This window comes from Anopheles coustani, chromosome 2 (genome assembly GCF_943734705.1).
Source record: "Anopheles coustani chromosome 2, idAnoCousDA_361_x.2, whole genome shotgun sequence".
NCBI lineage: Eukaryota > Metazoa > Arthropoda > Insecta > Diptera > Culicidae > Anopheles > Anopheles coustani.
This window is the reverse complement of record NC_071289.1, coordinates 1,416,325-1,435,857: the sequence shown is the minus strand read 5'-3', so window position 1 is coordinate 1,435,857 and position 19,533 is coordinate 1,416,325. Positions and strand designations below refer to the sequence as shown.

At 51.8% G+C, this 19,533-nt stretch overlaps 1 protein-coding gene across 1 annotated transcript; it reads right to left on the bottom strand.

Annotated features, from left to right (window-relative positions):
- Positions 1-231: 231 nt before the first annotated feature.
- Positions 232-7,039, bottom strand: LOC131263044 (uncharacterized). The gene has a single exon (XM_058265175.1). It carries the CDS (start codon positions 7,037-7,039, stop codon positions 1,871-1,873), a length of 5,169 nt encoding a protein of 1,722 aa, XP_058121158.1. The 3' UTR covers positions 232-1,870.
- Positions 7,040-19,533: the final 12,494 nt, after the last annotated feature.

Below are 19,533 nucleotides of genomic sequence, written 5' to 3'. Positions count from 1 at the left end.
ATACAACGTGCACGGTATCTAATATTGCACGCAAATTGCATACATTCAGGCGTATGAGATGATGTTATGCAATATTTCAACATACCAATTTTCCATCATGAAATATTTCACCACCAACTAAACACCATGCGCCTCCATCGCGGTCCGTTAAATGAAACTGATGCCCACACCTTGTTATATTGATTGTAATAATTATGTAGGAAAACGAAGGATATGTAGTATCAAAAACAATACGTTTATTTAATCATTTTCGTTCAGACATACCTCCTTCATTACACGCGCCCTGCTTCTTACGCTTGTCTTCTTACGAATTGTTGGTGACGATCAGCTCGGCTTAATTTCAGTATTTCTTACAAACCGGGCTCTAGGCTTCACGTTACAAATAAAATGACACACAAGTCTGGACATTTTTTGGGGTTGGATATTGTTTAATCTAGACAAGTATCGTACAAATGGTGCGGCAAATGGTGGTATGATTAGACTATCCACTACCATTCCACTGCATTCGCGTTTGCTGCTTAATCGTGGGTAAGTACATCATAGTGTATTGGGAAATCTCTAATGGCCACTGTTTCTCGGTACGGTTGGTGGTTGTGAACTGTACAACAAACGTCCCACTTCCATTCCTCGCTGGGTCGTGCAGTAAATTATATTTTACGAACGCTCACTGAAAGGTACATTCGCTTGGCTAAAGTTAAAAAAAAAACAAACGTAAACGGCACGGTTAATGGCCAGCTATCTTTCTTTCTTTCTTCCGTTCGAGCTGCTTACGCTTCTTCTTTTGTACAAATACACGGAATCCCTCCGGGACGAGCCTTCGAGCGCCCCGGCACGTAACCGGGCCTCCTTAATTTGGCACAAAACAAACTTAACCTAAGAAGAGTAGTGGCACATCTTAGCCTTTTTTTTCGGCGTCGCTTTGACTGTACGATAAATGGCATTTGCTTTGACAGCAAGCAAACAATTACGCAATTCGACCCAAAGGAAACAAAACAAGGAAACCTTCACCCTTTACGGTACTTGCTGGTTGCTTTTAAGAAGGAAAAATTTGCACTATCACCTGGAATGTCCTAGGACAAAAGAACTGGAGAGATTTGCTGGAGCAGCTGCCTTAAGTTCTACCTGCTACAAGATTTTCCGGTGCCTTTCACTATTCCTATCTCGGTATATACAATCTCGGTACGGTTCTTGTTTCTTGGGTAAGTACGTTTGAGATAAAGTTTAATTATTCCTATCCTCCTTTAGCGCAACCACACTTGTCGTCTCTCCGCTTCCCGCTAGTGGTACTCTGTGTTAAGCTTCAACTGACCACACATACACACACACTCACACGCACACACACCTAGTCAAGGGGTACGCGTAATCTACACACTAGCTTCATCTAGGATGACAATGAATAAATTCTTACATTCGTACATTTGAGCTACAAAACTAACCTATCGTTGACCGTCACGATGATAATCCGCTCCTTATCCTGCTTCTATTTCTCTCTCTCTCTCTCTCTTTTACGATTACGATGCTCCGGCTCAAACACAAAATACATTTATGGCACATCTTTTCTCTTTCTTCCCCTTCGATCGTGTCTCTTGTTGCACTTGTCCCCTTTTTTGTAGGATCTTCATCCATAAACCTTCATCGTGACATTGCCTCTCATATTACAAATAAATAAACGCATCAAACCGATGCTTTCTCTGTCCCTTTCCCTTTCTCTCTCTCTCTCTCTCTCTCTTGCGTTATGAAATAGAAAACAAAATATGCCCTCCCGTGCCCGTATGATGTAAAACAAGAAAAAGGAATCCCTTTCGCTTCGCTAGCTTATGGCAATAAATAGAACAAAAATTCGTCTAAAAAACAGAGCTCCTTTCCCTCCCTACTCCTCCACAAGCCGCGCGGTGAGAAAGTGGAAGATCTCCTTGTACTCCTTGACGCGCGCGATCATGATCGGTGTGAGCTTCTTGTGGTTGGCCGGGTTCGTCCTGGCGTGGTACTTGTCTACCAGCAGCTTGACGATGTTGATATGGTTATGCTGGGTGGCGACGTACAGCAGCGAGTTCCCGTACGCGTCCTGCTCGTTCGCATCGAACTGATAGTGCTCGAGCAGGTAGTCCAGGATCTCCTCGTGGTTCTCCTGCACCAGGTAGAGCAGCACGGGTGGGTCACTGTTGCGCAGACGCTCCACGCTGGCGCCATTGTTGAGCAGGGTCTTCACCAGCGCGAGGTTGTTGCCGACCACGGCCCGGATCAGTGGAGTCTCCCCGTGGTAGTTCAGCTCGTCGATCGAACACTTGCTGTCGAGCAGGAGCCGCACCATGCGCACGTTGGCACGCTGGACCGCCAGGTGGAGGGGCGTCATACCGGACCGATCCTTGGCGTTGATGGCAGCTCCGTGTTGTATGAGATCACGTGCGATCTCGTACTCGTCCTTCTCCACCGCCAGATGCAGAGCCGTCTGACAGAACTCGTCCTTATGGTTGACGTGTTTTACATCTCGCGCGACCAGTAACCGGACAATGTCCCTCGCTCGTACACACACTGCGTTGATGAAGCAGAGTGGCGCACTGTTCGCATCCACACCGCGCCTTAGCAGGAACTCCAGCAGTCGAATGTTGCGATTCCGGATGGCCATATTGATGGGCTGGAAGTCGGAACTGAGCGGACTGCTGATGGAAGCACCGTGGCGGAACAACAACCTCGCCAGCTTGCCGTTGTTCGTGTAGAGTGCAAAGGCGAGCGCATTGAGTCCGTACTCTCCGCAGGTATCCGTTGCCGCTCCGCCCACCTCAAGCAAGACTCGTGCCGATCGGATGTTCCGCTCCTTGCAGGCCACACTGAGCGGCGTGTTCTTCACCAGGTTGCAGTTGTTCACCAGCTTCCGGATGCCGGGGAAAGCGAGCAGATACTGCAGCGTACGACTCCGACCGAAGCCGGCCGCCACGTGCAGCACATTGTTGCAGTTCGAGTAGATCCGCGTTGGGTCCACCTTGCACTCCTCGATCAGATACCGAAGCACGTCCATATTGTCGTACTCGATGGCGCGATGTAGCAGACACAGCTCGCTGGAGAAGGACGTCATGTCGGTTCCGGCGTCAATCGCTTGCTTCACGATGTCCCTCGAGTTGCCGTACTGAATCAACCAAAATACGGGCACCTTCTCGTCCTCACTCATTGTGTTGACGTTTACTTTGGCTTCCGCCAACAGCCGGACGATCTCGGTCAGGTTTAACCGAGCGGCAAGATTGATGGCGGAATATTTCATGTTGCACAGAGCGTTCAGTTGTTCCGGCGTCATCCGACCAAGAAGATTACGCACCGCAAGAACATTACCCACGTTTACCACTTTGTGAAGTATCGTCATTCCATTGGCGTCCGTTCGGCTCCAATCGAACGACTCCAACCTCTCAAGCAACCGATTGACGAACGCATGATCGTCGAAGTTCACGAACAAGTGCAGCTCTTCGTACGCGTTGTACCGATTGAGATACTGACGGAACAGGTCTACGTCCCCGAGGAACACGCACAGGTACAGCACCAGCATGCGGCGGTCTTCCTCCTGCAGCTGATCCATCGGAGCAACCACAAAGTGTGACTTGCGCGTGCGACGTAACAGATACTCCAACAGCGCTCGCCTTCCGCTCGCCGGCGCTTCCGAACACGTCGTCAGCAGATCAATCATCGCCCGAAAGTCACCCGCTATTGCACAATCGATTAAACCGTAATGGCACAACTCATTGGGCGTCAACGAACCGAACCGTGTCCCGCCGATGTCCGCCCCGTTTCGCACGTGTTCGTGAAGCACGCCCAGTTCACACTCCCCCGCTCGTACCGCTTCGAAGAGTGCCGCCTGCTGGCCGAGCCAATGAAGGCGGGTTGCGAATTTCTCCTCGAAACTTGACACCGCCACACAACCATCACGAGGGCTGTGCTGGTACGACGACCGCCCGCCAACTCCTCCACCGTAGAGACGGAAGGAAAGCTGCTTGAAGATGATCGCGTTCAGGAAGATCGTTGCGCTCGATTTGAACGTGATCAGTTCGATCACCAGCGACTCGCGTCCACCGGCAAGGTACGTCTTTAAACTGCGTCCACTTAACACCCACGTGGGCCACTGTTGGGAGGTCAGTTTACGTGCGACGGCACCGTTCCCGACGGAGGCCAGAATCTCCAGGAGCTCGAGCAGACCGAACTCGAGGGCGAACTGCACGAACGGAGGCAGCTCCGCGATCCGCTCACAGAGACTCTGCGGATCGGTGCATTCAAACTTCTCGAGGATGTCCACCAGGTCGTTCACCTTGGAGTCGAATAGCTCCTGAAGCAACTCCTCATCCCGTTCCCTTAGGGCGGGTAAGTTTGATGTCTCCAACACCGCGGAACCTTTCGCACGCAGGAAGTCCTCCACTATCCGGTAGCGATTCTGCAGCACAAACACACTATCGTAGTACGACCTTCGAAGCTTCTCGTGCAGCTGTTGGAAGTCTTCGTCGTTCACCGCAGGGACGTTCATTTCCCGGAGTAGCTTGCGGGTAAGCTGATGGTGACGGGTCGTTGCCTCACCACTTCGAATGCACCGCAGCGGATCGATTCCGAACAAGCAGTCCGGGTTCATAAGGCTCTGCAGCTCCTCCAGGTGGCACACCACCTTGAGTGTGTCCTCGTTCTCGCTGAGACTGCTGTATGGCCGCAGCAGCTCCTTCAACGCCAAGTTTGCGTCCGAGATCGAAATGGAGCGCGAGATGTCGTACTTCTGGTAGCTCTGGTGCAGATAGGAGTGCAGAAGCCGCCGCACGCAACCATAGTCCGGGTTGGCCCGCAGGGCTCGACAAACGACGGCAAAGTTCCCGAGTGTCACCCTCAGGCGCGTCTGATGGTATTGCATGTGATAGAAGCGGAAGTGGATGTTCTTCTCGATGAACGACAGCAGCTTCAGCTCGTTCGACATTCCCACGTACATGCGCTTCAGCTCGTGCACGGTCCGGGCCGTTGCCTGCTCGTCGTAGAACACGTGCTCGAACTGGATGTTGCTGAGCGTGTGGAGGTTGTGCTCGCCGATGAAGCGTGCGTACGATTGCAGCTGTGCCCGGTTGCGCAACCGATAGGCCGTCCCAAGGAACGTCTTGTACGACTCGATCAGCTGGATGTTGATGACGTACAGCGAGAAACGGTACACCGCCTTCAACCGCTCCTGGATGCCCTTCACCTGGTCGCTCGTCGGTGGTTTGCTGGTGAAGTACTTCCCGACGCAGCATCGAGCGGAGAATGTGTCTCGCAGGTCCTCCTCCCCCAGCAGCTGGGACGAGACGCTTCCCGCCGTCGTCGACGTTGTCGTCGTCGGCTTCGCTAGGGCATGTTGGAGGATGTTCTCCAACATGCGGGTAAAGGCGGGCGGATGCTGTTGCTCGGTGGCGTCCCCAATGAACTGCAGAACGCGCTTGATGGCCATCAGACACAGCGTCTCGTTCGCCGTGTCGTCCAAATCGATGACGAGCGCATTCTCGACGTAGTACGCGATCCGCTTGACGGTGTGCACTTGTCGAATTTGATCGTACGTGCGACGAAGCCGCCCGAAAACGATCCGATTCCGCCGCCGGACCGTGTGCGTCCCGAATACCGCTCCCTCGCGGAACTCGCGTCCGCTCAGCTCCCGCTCGAGCAGCTTCGCCTTGTTGCGGCTCAGCTCGTCCAACCGGCGTGCGCGAATCTTCAGCAGCAGTTCGCGCCTGCTCGCCGCATACGCCACCTGTCGCTTCGAGAGGTGGAGCTTCGGGTGCGCTCGGTGCCAAAGTTGACCCACCGTTGGCACCTTGCCGCCGGTCTCGATGCCATCCGTGCGCAGATAAGCGACATACTCCGTGACACCCCATTTGTTTTCCGGCGCGGTGCTCTCGCGCAGTGCCTCGAACTCACCGCGACCCAGCTCCGCCAACAGCAGCTCCCGATCGGCCGGATCGGTTACCTCGCCCGTGCTCGCGCTGATGCGCTGCAGGTCCGCACTGCCTCGCCTCCGTCGGGCCACGTACCGTGACAGCTTCTGCTCGCGGATGCACGCGATGAGATCGAGGAACAGCTGGGGCGTCCACTGGAACGATCGATCCGAACGTGCCCCGGAGCCGCGACTCTTCTCGAGCTCCTCGCTCACCGCGCGCAAGTACGTCATCAGCATCTGCTTGTTGATCATCAGCTTGTAAATCTCGAAGCCCGCGTTCCGCTCGAGGATGGCGAGGAAGACTGCGGCCAGGTAGGTGATCTCGGCTAGCGGGATCCGTTTCTGCAGCTTGCGATCCCCCCGGATTCGCTCCGACTCCTCCAGGAAGTGCAGGGACTCGCAGATCGCTCGTAGACGCACCACGAACTCGTCGTCCAGGTCGTTCAGATTGTCGCCCTTGTAGCGATCGGTCAAGTATTTGGTATAGCTTAGCACTAACTCTATCCGCCTTTCAGCCTCTGTCTCCGGACCCGCCGTTCCGCTCTTCCCGTCGGCCTTCCGCTTCGAACTGGAACCTCCCAACTGTCGGTGGTCTCCACCTCCACCGCCCGAACCGGCGTCATAGCTGTGCGCAATCAGTTCATACTCCAGGAAGACACACATCGACTCGCCAACGGCGACTCCTTTTACCGACAGCTCATCCAGCGTGTGCGCGATCAGCTTCATCTTCGTGTGGATATCGAACGCTCGCTTCTCGAGGAATATCTTCAGCAGCTCCACGGAACCACGTCTCACCAACCGCAGCAACGCTCTGTCGTCCGGCACGCCGTCCAATTCTTTGCACAACATGAACTCCGCCACATGCTGGTAGCCATGGTCGAGTGCCCTCTCGGCCGGTGTTTGTCCAAGCCGGTTCTTCAGATCACCATCCGCTCCGGCTCCGATCAGCGCCTCGATCAGGCGCGTCTTGTTGCGTTTGGCCGTCACCGCCAGATGCAGCGGACTGTTGCCATCCCGTGCCGGATCCTGGAAGTCTAGATCCGGGCTGGTTGGTTTGTCGAGTGCCTCTCGGACCACCTCGTACTGGCCACTCTGGATCGATTCCAGAAAACTTTCCATCGCTGGTAGGGTTGCTCCTTTGCGTTCTTTACTTTTCCTTACGTCATCCCAGGTCGAGGCTAGAGACTCTAAATCCTGCACGAGAGTGGAAGAAAAGGAAGAAGTCGTTAGAAAAACACACTTCACTGAGCGCTCGATCGAATCTAACAAATTGCACAGGAATTGAGGTTTTCTTTCGTTCGGAACCATCACGATCGTTTTGTCGCATGGAAATTGTACCCGAAACGAGTCCGTTAGGAAGCTATTTTTACAAATGTCAACGAACTACGACTTGGCTCGGGGATTGTGGTCCCTCTTTGGACCTTTTACGAGCAGAAGTCCCCCATCCGCTATCCAGCTGTGGGCAAATCTTCGCATTCGCTGCGATCTCTTTCGCCCTTCATTCAACCATCTTCTCCTCGGTGCGCGCAGTTTCATTCACAGATTTTCCACCCAAATCTCCTTCCAACTAAGCAGGCAGGGACCATTAAACGTCAAAAATTAAATTTACTCCCCCCCCGATCGCATCTCCCCGGGTCTTTCGCCGTTCGGGAAATGCACTACGGAACGCGACAAGAAGCGCATGTATCATCGCGAAGGATGACACGCTGAAATCTCCCTCCTGCCGGCGAACGGATGGCTGGAAAATCAGCAACGCACTTCATCATCATCGTCGCCGTGCGGTTGGTTTTCCTCGGTTCCCCACGCTTCACGCACGCATTTCGCGAATGCTATACACACACAGAATTTTGAGTCCGCATCGTTCCCTTGGTCGAGCGAAGGGAACGCCAAAGGCCAAAAGTGGGGGACCGAACCCATGGGATCCTATTAGCGGCGGTACGTTGGCTTCGCATAAGCGCAGCATAACTGTACCGGTTGTAAATTTAGCCCTCCGCGCGCGGAGGAGGTTCGCAAACGGGCGCCCCGGGTTGGTGGTGGTTGCTGAGTTGGGAAAGGCATGTGTCGCAATCCGCCGAGACCAAACCGCGTATCAATGAATGGAGCAAGGAGTCGCAGTTGAAGTTGAATGAATCTCCCCGTTCCGTTTCGGCGACCCCAGTTCAGTCGTCAGCCAACGGTTAAATATGCACGCTTCTTTCTTCCCTCCACTATGGTCGTGTTAGTCGAGCCACTTTGAGCGCTCAAGCGGTTGGAAAAACGTTCACCCCTTTCGCAATCGCATCTCACCTGTCCCCAACGGGGGGAAAACTAACAACAGAATCGGGACTCTGTTCATCCAAGGCGGGTGTCAAGTGAGCAGAGAACAAAGGAACGGTGACGGTGTGGTAATCGTAGTAGGCCACCTCGAGGCTCACTTGGATCGACATCGATGGAGGTCTGCTTTATGTTCGCCTTGGAGTCGACGGCAGGGTTGAGTTCGACAGCGTTGTCTCTCAATTGCTACGAATTTGTCTATTTTACACGCTCGCGGGCAGTAAACGTTTGCTCGAACGCTGCCTGTCTCGAAGGCGAAGAAACCCGAGCATCCAAAGTAGGAGTCCGCATAGCCAACATCTGTTTTATTTAAACTCATTCACCGAAATATTTCCGGTCGCGTCGGTCGCTTTTCCCACCGATCTCCGCCGGCTGTCGTTTGTCTTCGTTCGTGGCGTGTAAGTGTGCGCGAAAGACATCCGCGGGGTTCTGGCGGCTTTTGTGTCTTTTTAAGATATTGTTCTCACTCACAGCAAGCAAGCAAACACGTGCCGTGCCGTGCGCGTCGTGTCCCCTCGCCTCTGGAAGACATTTACATTCGTTTACAAGCTCATAATCACCCATCACCTCGGGGAACCGTTTCACCCGTTGCCACCTTCGCAACAAATACGCATCAAGCTGTAAACGGAGCAGCGAAGTAAGAAGAAGAAAACGCCGTTCCCGAGAGCGTGGAGATGAAATATATTGCTGCCCATTGTGCGGTCGCCGCGTTCAAGAATGCACTCAAAAACAATGCCCGGCCAGTGTGTGTTTGCGTGCGCAAATGGACACGTCGCCGCCGAAGATGGGCGAAGGCGACGACGACACTCCGACGGGGATGTGTTTCTCCACTTCGCCGTCCAAATGTGGTCCAACACTTTCCTCACTTGGCATTCACGTTTTGTTCGAAGGCGACGATCCGATTGTTTGACAAGTGAAATATGTAGTTCTCGTCCGCTCGAGACGAAGGCGGCGACGAGACGGACGAGCGACGCTACCGTCGTGCCGGACGGATGGAATTGTTTGGAAAATAACAGAAAACTGCCACAGAGGGATGGGGATGGGGAAAAAAGCCGCGGGTGCCGGGGGATGCGTTTCAAAACAACCGCCAACGCGAGAGGCTGCTGCTGCTTCTGAGCTCGAATAATAATAATCAACACATTGTTCGGAAGATTCGCGCCGCGACACGGCCTCAGGCCACGTTTGATCTTGATGCCGTGCTGGAGTAGGGGGAAAGAGGGGGGTAGTGGCCACATGCAAAACCCTCAGTGGCGGCGACATCCTCCTCCTTCTGGACAGCCGAGAAGTGGAACTGTTCTGAAAAATGATGTTTTCGATCCACACTTCAAAGGGGTATTTTCTATCAAATGAGATGTTTATCTAGCTGCCTTCAAGAGGGAAGTGCACGTGTGTCTGTGTGTATGTGTGTCCCTCCCATAACAAAACAATGGTCCGTGTTTGTCTCGCGCGTTCTTGCCTTGTCTTACGCCATGTTAATGCATTCTTTTTCCAACTCGCGTGGCCAAGGGCTAACGGCGACTTTGATCGTGCTTAATCGTGGTGACATGATGTTAAAACATTTGCTGAGGAAAAAACATTCCTGTTGTTGATGTAACTTTGATTATTTTTATGTTTATTTTGAGATATGAAATGAAAAATTAAATACGAAACAAAGACATGCAAAGACATGCTAAAAAGGCTCTGGATGAAGCAATTGAAGTTAAACTTGTCAAATGTTAAAGATGTTCTTTGAAGACTTGTATGTTGTGTGGCCTACTTGGTTTTAAATATTCATCTAAAAAAAGTGTAGAACTCGGGTCCCTTTGAACACATTTTAAATCTAATCAATCGAATGATTCTAGATATTGAATGGTTAAATAGCTCCATTTCCTGGGAAACCTCAACAAACCGACACTTAAAGAATCTTCAGCCTCCCGACGGTCCTCGAAGAATCTAATATCCGGCTAAACTAACAGTAAATACTGCAGCTTAGCATCTGTGAGCTCGAGGAATCACTGTGAATCTACTTTCCCACCACACTTAATCACGCACACACAGTCACAACCAATTGATCCCATTTTCTCACAGCTCCCATTCTGCCCGAGTGCACATTTTCGACACCCATAACCGTTCTCCGATGATGACCACTTCCGCTGCTGGCTTTAACTGCCAGGATATCCACCGTTTCCCGGCGATCCTTTCTCGCCTCTCGGGTTTTCTCCACAGGTGGCCACAAATCGATGCCCGATCCCGATTACACATCTCCCCTCATCACTTTTACTCGCCCACTTTTCCGCCAGAGTTATCCCTAATGGGCGATTTAGGACACACCACTCAATCACACCACCCCCACTGAAGGGGAGGAAAGGGAGGGAGGGGGATTGGGGCAAACACTCGTCACTTTGCAAATGCAAACAGGAAATCGATTCACTCGGTTTATTGCAACAAATTGCCTTTTGCAGCCCGGGCGACGTCTTGCTCGTCGGCTCCGGGTCGGTTATCGATGGTCAATTGGTTTTCGATGATTGCTTCCCACACGTGGGAGGGTGGGGGGGGGGGGGGGGGGGGGGGGGGGAGGGGAGGAACTTACTATTGCACATGGAACATTGCACTCTGCTGCATTAGCATTTGCCGTTGCGTTGAGAAACAAATCAAATCGAGCCGCTCAACACTCAAGAGGAGCCCGGCCCGGATGAAGATGATGGTGAAGATGATGGCGATGATGATGATGGCACTTAGACACCGCAGGTACAATTAGCACGATTTATGAATAATCCACGAGTTATGTGATGCGATTCGCCCGAACAAGCTCGGGCCCGTCATTGACTTCTTCGGCCACAGAAAGTGCGTTGCATTTCACGTTCGTTATTTCTTTCCCGTTTCTTTGTGGTTCTTCTGGTGCATCAATGCACTTGCACTCGATCGAGCTTGAATCGTTTCGGTTTGGTCACGAATCGAAACACTGGAACAACTAATCCGAACTCGAACGAGCGGTGTATGTGCGCGCGCACGCACTCTCCCGAGCAAACTGAACGCGATCGAGCGGCGCGCGTGAGTCCATCGCAGCATCCGCGGAATCCGCGGGTCACCCCAACCACTCTCCCGCTCTCCTGGCAGGTGATCCTCGGCTCCGCGAGAGGAGAAGGAAAGGAAAACAATCTTAGGGAGCGTAAGAAAGGGACATCTTGGGTAGAAAGAGTCAGCCAGCAAGATGGAACCCCCTTCGCGAGAGAGAACGAAAGGGATGATTGAAGAAGACGATGCCGCGAGATCACCTTACTCCCCTCTTCATCCCCCTTTCCTTGGCAGTCAAGATCGCGAGCACTTCATTATTGTCGCAGGGCGCACGCGAGAGAAGGTTTCGCGAGAAAGGCTTTAGAATTCCGGGCTCGCGCAAGGGAGGGCTGGCGGGACGAAGCACCTGCAGCGCGGCCTGCTTCTTCTTCTTCTTCTTTTCCTTCTTCTCCTTTTGGGGCCAAGCGAAGGGAACGATGTTAGATGTGCATCGGCGGCACAATGTACGGTATTGTGAATCATGGTGGGTTTTGCGCAACGAGCGTCTTTCTTTCCATCCTATCCTTCCTTCGTTTTTGTGGCTTTCCGTGCTTCGCGCAGAAAGAGCTCTTGCAGTTGCATTCCCGCCCCGAGGGGGAACGAAGAAACCGTTCCCGCATTTATTTCCTCTTTGTTCTGCGCTTCTGGATAATCCGATAAATTGCGCTTCAAATGGGTAGCGAAACGTTCCGAAGCGAGGAAAGTTAAATTAATTTATATATGAATAAAATCCGAAGGATAATTTGAAAGGTCGAAGCGAACGATTTCAAAAGTAAAAGAAACCTAACAAATACGTATGTGTTATAACTCATTAGGAAAAACAGAAAAGCTACGGACTTTGGTCCAGTAAGACGTCCGCAACTGGTGCAATCACGTTTGCAATAAAGTAATAAGCTGTTTAGGTCAGTCAACGCCAACATAAGACAACCTCGCGTCGGATCCGGTTCTGCCCATTGCATCCAAAGGTGAGCTTCGGACAGCTTAAGACATTTTACGGTAGCTCAAGAAGCCGTGGAGCATGGAGAAAGGAAGGTAAACAAGGGAGAGGAATAGAGGAATGTAAAATGATGCTGTAAAAAGGCAATCACAGGACGATCGCGGTTTTTTTTTCATATCGATACTAATAATCGCCCAAACAAGTCGCTTGATTTCTTGAGCTACCAAATGGAAAGCCATTGATTGGGAGGGTTTTTCCACTTCCATTCGGGGATGTCTCTGTGTTCGCCGATTGCCCTTGTCGAATCGTCAAACAAACCCGACCGCTGGGCCGGTTAGATAACCCGGTGTTTGCCCGATCACCAAAGATATGAGACCGCTGCACAAATTTTGCAACGAATGGCAACACAATCGGACCCTACAAAGTGGATTCACCATCAGGACCATTATCCGGAGTCTTGAGACGGCGGTCGGCGCAATGGGAGCGATATTTGCAATTGCAAAATCGAACGCTCTATTCATAAAACTGTCCCTCGCCGACACCGGTTTTGGCCATTATTTGTTGGCCCGGGCCGACGGAATGGCATCGAGATGTGTGCAGGTGCGCGGCGTGCTTGCAGGTGTGCAGCTTTTTCGCAGCGAGGGACAAAAATGGCGCGCACTCGCGCGAAAGGAGAAGCGAAGAAAAATGCTCAACAATTTCGAACAAATTCGAAAAACCCCTTTTCCTTCCCTATGCGCTTTCCTCGGTGGGGTTTTCTTTCCCTCAATGTGAGCGCCACCGGGTTTTGGATCCGCCGTACGATGATGCAATTGTTTGCCTACCATAAAACTATTGCTTTTCTTGCACGAAACCAACGAACGAACGAACGAACGAACGCCGTCGGGGCTCCAGTGAAGTTCCATCATCGATGCCGTGCTCCATGTAGAGCTCCCCACCCTCCAGTATGGAGTTGAATGTTCGCGAGCTTTTTTAATAGCTTCATTTTCACTCCTCCTCTCCCGCAACGGAGCCTCCCATTCCCAGGAGTAGGATGTGTTTTCCTCTCTGCGCGGGAAACAATGTCCGAATGAACCCGGTTGGTGGCGCATTTTTACAGGTTTCTCCTTGTACGGGACTTCCTAGCACCAAACGCGGACCTTTCTATCACCCGACCTATCCCCATCTCCCTCTCTCTCTCTCTCTCTCTCTAATACCACAACAACGGACGAACGGACTCTCGGACGCTAAGAAAGGTAGGAATGTTTTCCAGTCCGTTTGCGCCTTCGAATGCACCTTCGCTTATCCCGGACATGCACGCACATATTACCTCCACCCGCTCCACCCTCCCTATACGTCGCGGTTTGACAGCAGCAGCAGCCACCCCCTCCTTCCCACCCCACCTGTCAGCCGATAAGATCTAGATATGTATTATGTTCCCGTTTGTTTCGTCCGCCATCATCGACGCGAGCGCGAGCCGCGATATAGAAATGCGTGGTCCGTCCTCCGGGCTCCCTTCCTCTAGACCCCCTCCTCACCCCGCGCTGTCGGTCGGGGAAAAACAACGCCACCCGAGGAAGCCCTTGCGCGCAAATCGGGTCCCGTGTCTCGTACCTTGTCCTGTGCGCGGTCGTCGCCGCTTCTGATCTGCACAGATCTGCTGAACGATCGGGCAAAACAACAATCATCATAACGACAACTATGCCCTCGTTCCCTTCCTCCTCTTGCCCTTGCCATGGAACGAGGGAACCAGATACGGACGTCGCTGGGTGATGATAATAATAATAACAATCTCTCTCTCTCCCCGAACCGAAGGCTGAACGGCGCTGAAGCTGAAGAAGAAAATTATGGAAAATCGTTACAAAAGTCCTCCATCCCCTCCCCTGTCCCGACCCCCTGTGCGTGGATCGCTTTCGCGTTGGGCAATGTCGAGAGTCCACATTTGGGAGGCACCATCCAGGACGGCTTAGTTGCTCCATAACAGGTACTTTTTTGTGCGACATGCGGCTTCCTCAAAAATCCTATTCCCTCCGCGTGGCGAGTCGCTCCAAGCGAGTGGTCAACCGAACCTAACCTAACTTTCTCTTTCGTGCAATAATTTTCGTTGTTTAGATCTTACTATTCATATGTAATTACGGGATTTAATTGAGTCGGCATGCAGGGGGAAGGGTCCGAGCGGGGTCCTGTCATCCCAAGGGGGACGCGTGCATCTTGGCGGACACCTTAATGCATATGCACATGCCCGGTTGCCCGTCGTCGTCGTCGTCGTGACCCAGCGACTGTAGAGAGTGTCCTACGCGAGTCACAAATTAACAACGAAGACAACAGACAAGACGATTAGGAGGGAAGGGATCGGAAGGACGGATTACGCGACACGAGGCCGTTGTTGCGAGGCGTTTTTTTCCTCCGGGGAAGGGATTTTTGCTTGCGGCTGCAGGAAACAACGACGACGATAACAACGTACAGCACGGCAATAGATATCAGTTTCCGGCTTTTGGCTTTGACTCCACGCAAACACACCGCTCATTATCCTGCCATCGACACAGTTTCTCGCCTCGGGCCTTCGAAGGGGGAAATGGTGGGCAATTTTCTATCAATCACACTTTATTGTGCTTCTTTTCCGCCGTTGCGGATCATTTATCCAAGAAGCGCCTTCGTTCAAGGTTAGTTCTTAAGAAACGCAACGTCTCGGAACGGATTACTCACGCCAATGAAACCCGCTTTTAACTGCTTACGCGGGGGGGGGGGGGGGGGGGACCCTTGAAGGTGGTAAGATTAATTCTGAGAAAATTAAATTAAACAATTAACACTTAGCCAAGAAAGAGTCACTTGAAAGAAACACCATCGGGGTAAAGTAATTTGATGCGAGTTATTCTAACGACAAAATAAAACCTGCTTTCCACCCAAGGGTTAGGCTGCAGCCAATGGCGGCGTCATCGATGCACTGACCGATGGCCGATGCAGATGGGATGAATAATACTTTTTAAGACCGCATCACGGGCCAAACCACCGCACTCGCACCGCTCCCGTGGAGGTTTCATCGCAAAGAAAAACGGAATGATTACAACATTCTGCTCTCGCGATATGCAAAATCCCACCTTCACCCGAAGGAGCAGCTTTGCGCACCGCGGGTGAGTGCAGATGAATTGCAGGGGAAAAAAAGAAAGGAAAACGAACGAATTCGCCGCTTCGAAACAACAAAAGAATTGCATTCTTCCACCCTTCTTCGCAAGACGGACGCCTTTAAGACGCCGAAGCGAAGCGTTAAAACGATACGGTGCCATAAAACAAAAATAAATGATAGCGAAGCCCCGGCTCTTGCGCTCCGTCGGGTGTGTGTGTGTGTGTGGGTCTGCGTGTCCGATTCCACCGTGGACGATGTTGGGGAATTAGTTGGCCCCCTGGTCGTTGGTCTCTGGCCTCCGGGCGCTTCGGAATAGAGAGATGTGCAACTGCACTCGCTTGCAACACACAATGACAGCAATAGCATCAACAATAGCAAAGCCCCTAGTCCTAGGGGGAGGCGTAGGGAGGCTGCCATTCCTCGGGGAACATCTTCCGTGCAGAGAGATCCAGTTCAGGCTTCGGCCTCCAGGTGGAATGCGCCCCATCCGGACGATGAGCTACGCGAAACAGTTTAAGGAAATTGAGTGCGAAGAGATAAACCCCCTAGCCCCCCCTCCCCCCAGTGGAGGGTTGCGTGTCTTGCAGGTGAAGCCTCCGAGGCCCAACCGAGGGTTGGGACGTCTCTGTGTGTGTATGTCTCTCTTTTTTGCTTTTATAAATAGATAATCATTTCGCTGTAAACGGGATTATTCCATGACATGACGATGGATTAGATCCTGCTCGATAAAGCTTGTCGCTTGGCGTGCTGGTTGTGTTGCTCGCTGTTGTTCGAGGTCCGGGTTTTCTCCCTTCCTCCCCCCGAGCGCGGGGAGGATCCACTTTTCCAGCCCTCAGGGGGGGGGCGGGAGAGGCTGACAAGCAAACGCTTCACGCAACGCTGCAAGCAGCAAACCACCTGCGAAAACCCGCACACGATATGCAGATATTCCTTCTCCCCAGCGAGAGCGCCGCAAACGCTACAACAAATCCTCATTCCGGGCTAATGAGACCGAACATTTCGGAAAAACGTACCGTGGGGGGACCGTGGTGGTGAGTGGACTGGTTAGTGCCGTTATCTCCGTTGCATCGGGACCAGCGCCAGCATCGAGATTTCTCAACTCATCAATCACTGGAAACGGGCCGGTGTTGGAGGGCGAGTGTGGGGTGGGTGAAAATGAAGCAACTTTTATGCAAAATGTGTCCACACGGAATAGAGATCCAGCATGCTTTGGCTTGTTTTAACGAGAACGTGTTGTTTCGCGTAGACTTAATTAACTATCATTTTGTTAATTATCCACAAAGAAAAGAGACGAATAAAGAAACTTGGTTCGAAAAGTTCGACTTGTATAAATCCTAGAACATATTATTGAAAACCCATTTCTTTCTCAATAGGTATCACCGTCAACTTTCAAGCTTCCATATGTTCGTCTCGACATTTCCCAAACTAGGAAAGCCACACCACGAGGATACCTTCCTTCCGAGAAGGTCTAGGATAACAAATCCCGGTAAATCCGACGCAAAGACACTCACTCGCTCATCGCGATACGGAAAATCATTCATCCGTCCGCCCGGCACAGATTTCCCACAGAACCCCCGGGGGGGTTTTCAGTTGTGACAGCGGAGGCCTTTCTTCGAATTTTCTTTCAACTGTCAAACCCCCCGGTCTCCGTCTCCGTCCCCGGGCTCTCACCGGCGGTTAATTTATTTCGCGAAATAGGAAATGACAATGCATTCCCAGCCGACGTCGTTCTTATCGCAGCGCGAGCGGCCAATAATTGAGCTCCGAAGTCACCAAACCCGGTCTTGCCCTTTCTGCCGGATCGATGGATTAAACCCGCTCATCCACACCCTTGGCCACCGGATCGATGGACGGACGGATGGATGGATGGATGGGTCGATTTTTCCACCGCCTTATTCACAGAGCCCATGTTTGGATTTGCATAGCCACACGTTGCTGGACAGGGTGACGGGGCAGGGCGGCGAGGGGGGGGGGGGGAAGCATAAGAATCCATAATCACCAAGTGGCACAAAAGCGGCTCCCTTTGGTGACCGATCCGGGGATCCGTTTCCACCCCGGATCGGAGCCTTCCGTCCCGGGTCGTTGGCGGCATCGAGCCTTTGAAGTTGATTTTACCTCTCTCTCTCACACACACACACACTGGGCTGACAATTCCCTGGCTGACGGAGTCGGATCTTTGGGAAGATTTTTCATCGCTCCTCCATAGGGAGCTTTGTTTCTACCATTAATCGATCCTTCCTTCCGTCAAAGAGAAGGGTGAGGGGGGGGAGGGAAAGAAGGGGAGGGAAGTAGTCATGGAACGCCCTTTCTTGGACGCTTCGGGCGGCCATTTTTAAGCGCTTCAATTAAATTCAATTCAATTATTCAATGACGAATGCTAGGCATTGTGTATGTGTGTGGTTTTTATAATAATTTACCTCTTTGTATAATTGCAACAAACATGATGTATCAATGTTTTTCCACCCATACACATGTCCATTAGGCGGCTGGTGCCGGATTATTGCGGGAAAAGGCTCCCACCGCTCGCCAAACGGCGGCCTTCGCCTTTGAATTTCGCGCAATCAAGTGCAAGTTCCACAGCATTTCGTCTTTTTCCCGTCGATCGAAGGAAAGATCGATCGGTTCCAGTTCCTGGCCATGTGTGTCGGCGTGTGGAGCGCTTAAATTATTGTTATCATTTGTTGTTTCACTTTGCCGTGTGCCTTTCGGGAAGTGCGCAACATAATCTCGAACCCTCAACCCGCTCCAAAAACCGATGCAGCTGCATCACACCTTCTCCCACTCCCGAGTGCAGTGTGATTGTTTTCAATTGCAACAACTCACACACACACACACACACCCTTGTTGGAGGGGCGAGTAAGTGGTGGGGGGCAGTCTCACGAAATCTGTCCGTTTTGCTAGTTAAACAATCGCGCTTCGCTTCCCGGTCGAGGCGGCATTTTTTCCTCTGATTTTCCGCGGTATTTATGTTGTAAGCTACAATGTGACGTCACGTACGTCCACGATGCTGCCGCCCCACTGATCGATCCCCCCCATTCCTCTTCCCCTTCCCATCAGCTATCCGAATCATGCGAGGAGTTGAACGATTTAGGAGACGTCCCGAGCGAAAGACATTGTTTATTGTGTACTTTTGCGGCTTTTCCAGGCTTCCCTCCCTCTCGTGGGTCTCGCTCTCTCTCTCTTTCTCGCTGCCCACCCCCCATGGGAGTGTTTTTCAGTCGGGCCGGGGAGGCGGGCGCGCCTTGTAACCGATCCGGTGCCGCAATTGACAATCGCGGATAAGGTCCTTCCACTCCCGGAGCGCTTTTCCTTTTCCCTTTCGGCTTACGAGTGCCATCGGTGGTACATCGATCGGCGGCATCGGCCCTTTGTGGTTGCTCTCGTTTAGCACTGCTACACCCCTTTTGCTCCCCTTTCCCCTATCCGCCCCCTTTTCCGGGAGTATAGAATTGATGGCACTATACAAATGGTGACATTCGACGGAAGAATGGAATTGATAGGATTAATTTTTAAACACTTATAATTGCGCACCGCATTCACGTTTATCAATTCAATATGCAAGCGCGCAGGGGATGATCGTAAAAGGGATCGGTCCCATCGGTCGCATTGGTATTGGGCGGGATTGATGAATGCACACTTGTGCTCATGGATAATTGGATTTTTATACATCAAATCCCGGTGGCCTACACTTTTGTCGTTCCATAAATGAGTTCTCCTCTTTCGAGCGTTACAATATTTACTCGAAAGTCGGTAGTATTTCTTTTGTGACTAAAACGTGCTTGTAAACGATAAGTAATGAAAGCGAGAAATGCTTCCCCGTTGCGAACAAATGTTGAAGTTGAAGACGCTTGTCATTGTTTCTGGGAACTCGTGCTGAGATGCGTTTGACGAACGACTGCTTCGACGAATCGCTTCGATCAATGTTTCCCCCCGGGTGAGTGTCATTTATCAGACTTCAAAAACATATAACAAGAAAGAGAATTGAAATAAAAAAAACCCCCCGGATGAACGAATGGACAGACGGGCGCAATCATTCACTCCCGAGGTTTCCCATTGGCACGTGGGAAAAGATCAATCTAAGTCATCTAACATCATCCCATCGTCGGGGGAAACTTACCGGTGTATCCACTGGGTCGGGTTTTCCTTCGCCAACTTCAAGCTCCAGAGGGTTGATCCTCGACCTGATTGGACCGCTGTGAATGATAGACGTAGAGAAATGGGCATCCC